Source organism: Triticum dicoccoides, chromosome 2A, assembly GCF_002162155.2.
Source record: "Triticum dicoccoides isolate Atlit2015 ecotype Zavitan chromosome 2A, WEW_v2.0, whole genome shotgun sequence".
NCBI classification, from domain to species: Eukaryota; Viridiplantae; Streptophyta; class Magnoliopsida; order Poales; family Poaceae; genus Triticum; species Triticum dicoccoides.
The window spans coordinates 456,230,061-456,237,571 of record NC_041382.1 but is presented as its reverse complement, the minus strand read 5'-3'; the positions used below and the strand labels follow the sequence as shown (position 1 = coordinate 456,237,571).

Below are 7,511 nucleotides of genomic sequence, written 5' to 3'. Positions count from 1 at the left end.
GAATATAGAAAAGGGTATTTTTGTCTTTTGATTCTAATGGGGATGGTTTGGATTGTTACGCCATGTGCACCTGCCCAGATCCGAATCGATGCAATCTCTATGAAGAACTATGACCGAACTAGAGAAGGTGAATTGAATAATCGATACTATCCACAAGGAAGCGTATCACAATTTCAATCTAATTAGTTTGGAAACAATCCAATCAACTAGGGCTCTTCCCATATACAGTGATTAGTTACTGCAGAGAAGAGCCAATTGATGCTTCCGTTAATCGAGTACTATGCGGTAGGAACGTGATGCGCACAGCAGCATGGAGAAATTCAATGGCTGCAAGAAAGATTTGAATGGGCGGCAGATTATCCAGTACACATACAGAGAATATAAGGAGAGAGATTGTGATTAGTTTGAAGGGGTGGCAGTTTTTTTAGGGTCAGGTGATCAGGACTGGTCTCCTTAATAAGTACTAAAATACCCTTTTTAACGAAGGGGTAAGTTCTAATCTACATTGTCTATTTGCATTGAAAATTGTAAGCCTTGCAAAGGGAGGTGCACTGAAGCAAACCTCGTGATAAAAATATGGTAAACACTAATTATGTAACCTTCAACTCATATAGAAATATAATAACAAGATTACCTTCATGGTAAGAGCAAGCCATTCATCTTCCCAGTAGACTGTCAACGCACTTGCCGAGTATAAAATATTAAAGATCAAAAGGGAACACACTGTTTTAATCCTTGAAGAATATGGGGAGCAATATATACTACCAACTGCATCTATAACACCAGATGATGTAAAATGACTAGAAGAACAAGGAGAGATCACTAGGATTTCAGCAATCACATTAACCACCGAGAAGACCTCATCTTCTGTACCATCCTTTATAATTTGATTCAGTAAGGATACAAGCAAAGAAGAGAGACTAGTCTCTCCTGAAAATACCAGTTCTGCAACCATCTTTATGTCCACCAACTGACTGCTGTTTAAAAGCACAACAGTTCTGTCTTCACAGAAAGTTCTGCAGAAATTTAGCATCTGGAAAGATAGTGGTTCTAGAAGTTCTACCTTCTGGAAGAGCCATTTTAGTGCTATTGGGTGGACTCGGATAAAAAGCAAGTCCCACTCCTTACATGCCATTACATGGAACAGAGTTCTCTCAGCTTCTGGACTATGTTGAATGGTGCAGCCAAATGAAATGCCTCTGACGAAGGCATAAAGATGGACCAGCAGAGTAAGCATCACAGAACCAGCAATTTCATAGGGAAACTTCGCACCATTTAGAAGGATGTATTGCTCAACTGAAGACAGAAGTTGGCTGTCAGCAACCAGCCTGTTCAGTTAGACAAGCATCACATTAGAAGAACTTTTTTTTTCTTACCAAATGTGGAGCAAATGCAGCAGATCGTACCTTTCATTGTAGAATGAACAGGCATAAAGTATAACTAGAATAGCACATTGACATGATGCCAAGTTGAAATCTTCGGAGCTACATTGCCCAAGTAAATACGCAAGTTCTGTAGGGTCTGATGGCAGATAGACGTATGCATCTCTAATTGTTTCCCCATATTTACAGCCCAAAATTTTGTCGACAATTGAACTAGTGATCAAATATACTACTGATTTGACATGATCGGTAGGAAATAAGCCCATGAATCCAAATGACAAGCTAAACCATGAGGATGATGCCAGCATCTCAGCAAACTTGAGTTGCTTATTGTGACATGTGCTTGATAGAATAATGTGGAAAATCTGAAGGATTTCTCCCAATGTTTCGTCATCATTACCATCAACAACAGCACTTTCTAGCCAATGCAGTAAATAAGTTCCACAGATTTCAATGACGCTATCTTCAAGATCCTTCTTGACAGAAATCTTATCTGTATTCCCTTCAAGGCAGAATATAAGTGCTTCTTTAAGAAGACAAAGGGAATGTGGTACGAGAAATGCAGAGTCATACGCATGAGGTAATGTCGAAGAGATAGCATGTTTTGATGCTTCTTCAATTAATAAAGGTAGTTTCTGAATATCATGAGCAGATGGTGACCTCATAATCTCTATTAATATTGAGCAAACAAGAGCAAAGGTTTCAGAACACATTCCAAGTTCACCACTGTCATTTCTTCTCAAAATTAGAGTCAAAGTACATGCTATCTGTTCTTCTTGGGACAACGACAGAATACCAGAACAATTAGCAATACAAGTCCAAACAAGTCGTAAAACCTGAGACTGGACTGGATGAAATGGAATCTCAGTAACATAATGAAGAACAGGGAGCAGAGTAGAAAATCCAATGGCAAGCTTTTCTTTGAACATCTCCTCTGAAGTCGCTAAAAGTGATAGTACTTGAATAGAGGAAATTACCAGTGGATCATTATTTCCTGAACATGTAAACAGTTCGACTTGATTAACCATCACGAGAAAAAAGAAAAACCATGCAGAAATTGATGAGGAAAAAGGTCATTCCTCATACCTGATAACCTCAGAACCTCGAATACATAATCAGCAACATTTTCATCTATCAAAGTTTGAAGTACAGCACAAATATTTGCATCAGATGACAGGAAATGGAAGATTAAATCCAATGTCCCAGTTTGCACTTCTAGATTCGTAGAGAGCAGAGATCCTTTGACAGCATCAGCAAATAGAACTATGATAGAGGCATTCGGGGGCACATCATCTGTCTGCGTGGACTCTTCTTCCTCTACAGACTTGATTAAGCTCAGGTCGCCAATCAGCAAAATATCAAAGGCCTCCTTCTTTGCCAGCGCAAGGAGGAATGCTGTAGAAGAACAACCAAAACATCACCATGCATTCTAGCAAGTAGATAACATGCTAGTATAGATTTGGATTTTCAACACAGATGAATTGTTTCATAATTATATCCAAAAAGAAACTTCAAATTCATTAGTTCAGCTAATATGAGATATCCATGTTATACTAATGCAGGAAATTTGATCACAAAAAAACTTGAAGGTTAAGTACTGTAAATATGTAAGATACTGGAACTCTCACTAGTCTGAATTCTTTCCTTGGCCAACTCTTAAAATATTGGAGCTCTCAAAATCTATGTCAGCTCAAGAATTACGAGTCAACGAGTCAAGCCGAGGTTGAGACTCATAGACTAACCATGACTACTCTAGACTACTGCCGGATTAGTCGACATGATACTGTTATTACTGATGATACATAGTATATAGTATATTATACTATATAGGACCATACAGTATACAATAAAAATTGAATGCATGGGAAGTGAATGAAGAACCTGAGGCTGGGCCAATTGTAATATCCAATGGCCAGGGCCGCAGGGGAGAAATCAAACCCAAGAAGAAGGCAAGGAGAGAAGGAAAATTACTTGCTACAGCAGCAGAGAAGTACTTGCTTGCTATCACGACGGATCCAGGAAGAGCACAGCAGCAGAGGGGCGGATCCAGGGGAGGAGCACAGCAGCAGAGGAGGACAACAAGGGAGGAGCACAACAGCAGAGGGACGGATCCAGCAGAGGAAGAGGAGCGGAATGCTCCTGGCACCTTTGGTGGTGGCGGCGGCAGGTCAGTGAGTGGTGGCGGCGGCCTGGTCCCAGGTGAGGCAGGCAGGCGGCTCGTTGTGGAGGAGCCTGAAAAGTTAGGGTTGCCATTTTTCCCTTCCGTGGGCTGCTCACTTCTCTCTCCAAATTGAATCGGTCGACTCAAACACGCCGTAGTCTGGACTAGTCCGCGACTAGTCGCTCCACCCCTTGACTCACAGAGCTAGTCTACACGAAGAACCTAGTCGACAATCAGATTGAGAATACTAGACTAGTGGCACGGCTAGTCAAGACTAGTCATCATTGCCCAAATATCGGCCAGTTAATTGGCATCTCGGTCAGTTAATCGCTACTCAGTGGGTCACCGAATAGCTGAATAACTGATTTATCATCCGATTAACTGGAAAATTCGCTTATTTATCCCTACTCAGCACCTGACCGACATGGTACCAGTTACCGATATCCTGAACATTGCTAGACGTTAGACTCATAATGCTTGTGTCAGCTTCAAATCTGTTTTTGCATACATAACTGCAGACAATATGCATTTATGTCCCTTTACTTATGCAAGCCAACTTCTGATATCACTCCCTCAAGTCACAGGTCCTAAAACAACGGAAATTCTGCAGTCAAAGTTTTAAATCTTTGGCTAATTACAACTTTCATATTTACACTGCTCACGAGAAAATAATGAGAAGAATCCTCACAGATTACCTTGATAGTGTTGAACTTTTACGCATATATTGTGGTAAAACTAACAACCAAATTTGTATCTAGGAGACCATCAAGAGTTTCAGTTGTTAAAAATAAGAATAAATAATAAAGTTATGGTACAAAAACACATAATACATTCTTTTCTTTGCCAAGCCAGCAAGTACATGCCAGTATACCCTATTTATTTTGTAACCAATCAGCATTCATACAAAACAAAGAGAAGAAATATACTGACCAATACAGTTCAGGCGAACAGCATCATTTTGAGTTTTAAGTAGAACTTCAAGAGAGAGTTGAAGCAAACTTTTTCCGACTGCTGAAAGATCCACATTGTCATTATCACATATATTGTCCCACGGGGTAGCGTTTAACAAGGAGAGTTTGTACAGCACGAACAGTATCTCTCCACGAATTTCATCACTGTATCAAAGTAAGTTCAGGATGCTGTTCAGTAAAGCTATTTGGAAGATCGGATAAAATCATCAGTATTCAGTAGTATTCACCTTGGTAGTCGCAGATTGTTAACAAGATTTAAGAAAAGAGAAACTGCATCTCCAATGTATGCTGCAGCACCTTTGATGGAATTTAACAAAAATCCCAAACAGTGGAGCTGCACTGAGATAAGACAAAGATTCAGAAATTGTGGCAGTAAAGTAGTTCAAGAAAACTGCAATAGTAGTGTTGCCACTAAGCAGAGTTAAGTCCCAAAGCGGCTCACATTTTAAAATGATCCAGTCTGCCCAGTCAAACCACTTTACAATAATCAGATACAATAGTTGAAATCACAATTATTGTAACAGGTAAAGCAAGTCAATCATCATCAAGCTGCACCCTTTAACATAACAGCAGGTTTCTCTGCTGGTAACATTCAAACTCAGTTCCCAGAGTGGCATTAACAAAATAAAATGAATCCATACTTTTTATGCTTTTCCCTGCCTTGAATGTTACACTCCCTACCTGAACAACCATGTGTTGCATTGTGGTGGTCTGTGGATAAATAAAAAACCATGCACATGGGTTGGAAGTGGTGACCTCACTCAACAGTGAAGAAGCGGACAGGACATGGGCCAGGCAGAGCTGAGTCTATTGCCGCCACTTTGGGCAGTGGTGATTTGGGAAAACTAAGAGGATGAGCACGGGTCAGGGAACTATGGGAACCAGATAAAATAAGTTGCTGGCACAAGAATATATTTGTTAGAAGTTGATTTGTTTGTTTGACATTTGTGTTTTCTGGTTAGAGGCAGCATTAGAAATAAATTTTGTTAGAAGTTATTTTGTTTGTAACAGGTGTAGTTTGTTCTGGTTTTCTGTGACAAGTTTAGAGGTGGAAGGGAAGTAGGAACAAGAAAACATACAATCATTAACCCTCTCTAGATGGGAATTTCAAGTAGTAAATATAATAAGCATCCCTATTAGCTCTTCCAAGTTCCAAATATACTTTATTGCAAAATATTCTAGACCCAAATTAGAGGGTAACTAAGGAGATAAATACCCACAATGGATTCAACTGATGCTTCTCTCTAGTTGTAACTCGATCCATATGAAGGTAAGAAAATGTAAGGAAAAGATATGTAATGTGCATACGAGTACTAAGAACATAGAGAACTAGAAATTACAGGTGAGATGAATGAAACCGATGGTGCCACAGAAAACATCAAACAATAAAATGCAAGCATATGAAGACCACAAAATCGCATGATAGTTTCAGTAGCAGAATATAGCTGTACACTATGGAAACAAGACACTGCTACATGTGAACAAGAAAGAAAGAGGCATGATTCACATGATGCAACTTGTATGATCCTGGCTAGGAGTTGGAAAATCAGAAACTGTAGTAATAAAATAGGTTCATCCATGTTCGGTAATTGAGAGCATAGAACTGTGCATGATGAAAATTAATAAATAGTATAAAGCAGCAACAATGTGTAAGACGCTTCAAAAAAACTTCATCAACACTAGAATGTCCAAAATGGAAGCAAATAGATCATGAATACTCTGCCGATAATAAGAAATGCTACATGTGTGTCCATGTGCAATCAAGCTGTTGGCTATGCGCCATTACCAATTTACCATATCAGAGTTGCACAATCAAAGAATATGAGACGCCATGTTTTCTGCAGCAAAAAATTTGGTTCCGACTGCTCACTAAATAGTAAATCCTGGACTATTCACCACATTCTTTCACACAGTTTGAATAATTTCCTTTCAGCCATTCCACTTAAAACTATTTGCAGGCAACATAATCAATGTAACATTATTTCCAAAATCCACCACCTCTCCCTGCCCAGCAGCGTCCATCACCATAACCACTGACCATAACTAGCATGCATCTCAGCACAGCGTAGCACGGGGTAGCGGCACACGTACCATGTGGAAGTGCTTGACGAGGGAACCCGAGGAGAGGACGTGGGCGAGGCGCGCGACGAGCTCGGAGGCGGCAGGGGGGCCCACGGCGGACGCGAGGTCGGAGGCGAGGTCGGATGCCTGGGTGGCGAGTGCGGCGTCTCGGCGGGCGGCCGCGCCCGCGAGGGCCTCGACTAGTGGCACCGCAAGGAGGCGCGGGTGAGCGGCGCGGAGAGGCGCGAGGAAGGCCGGGTCAGCTAGGGCGAGGGAGAGGCTGGCGAGCACGTGGGAGACGTGGTGGGACGGCGCGGAGGCGGAGGAGAGGAGGGCCGCGGCGCAGGAAACGCAGACGCTGCCGCCCGCCGAGGTCGGGAGAGAGTGCGACGCCCGGTGGCCAGCGCCGCAGGCGTGCGGCGGCGAATGCTCGCCGTCGGATTCCATCCGGAGCGAGGGGGGTTGTGGAGGTTTTGCAGGAGACCTTGAAGCCGCCTTGAAATGGACGGATTTTTTTAAGCAGCGGAGGAGGAGAGGAATACCGAATACCGCATAATAATTTGTTTACTTTGAACAAACGCCGCATAATTTGAAACCTTCATGCCTCCTTTGGTTTATAGGGTAGAAAAATCGTAGGAATAGAGAAGTCATAGAAAATGAGATGACATGTATCTCAAATTCTATGAGTAGGAATAGGAAAACAGATGCCTTTTACACATCATAAGATTTTTTCCATTGAGTCTAGGGTAATGTTTATTTTCCTATGAAATATGGAGGATAGGAAAAATTCCTTCATAGAAATAGGATTTCATTCTTACAAACCAAAGAGCTTTAAAAGAATTTTTTCTATAGAAATCCTATCCTATGAAATTCCTACAAGATTCCTCTAAACCAAAGGAGGCCTCAAATTTTGGTACCGGGAGGTTTTTCCTATAA

At 41.4% G+C, this 7,511-nt stretch overlaps 1 protein-coding gene across 1 annotated transcript in view; it reads right to left on the bottom strand.

The window, feature by feature from the left end:
* Window positions 1-7,089, bottom strand: part of LOC119354886 (protein PUTATIVE RECOMBINATION INITIATION DEFECT 1-like) — a 9,980-nt gene extending 2,891 nt beyond the window's left edge. Inside the window, exons 1-6 of the mRNA XM_037621638.1 lie at window positions 6,606-7,089; window positions 4,742-4,848; window positions 4,474-4,658; window positions 2,469-2,777; window positions 1,407-2,376; window positions 635-1,328 (exon numbers count right to left, since the gene is read on the bottom strand). Coding sequence (XP_037477535.1) covers window positions 635-1,328; window positions 1,407-2,376; window positions 2,469-2,777; window positions 4,474-4,658; window positions 4,742-4,848; window positions 6,606-7,022 — 2,682 coding nt within the window. The 5' untranslated portion in view covers window positions 7,023-7,089. The remainder of the gene's footprint in view (window positions 1-634; window positions 1,329-1,406; window positions 2,377-2,468; window positions 2,778-4,473; window positions 4,659-4,741; window positions 4,849-6,605) is intronic.
* Between the last annotated feature and the right edge of the window lie 422 nt (window positions 7,090-7,511).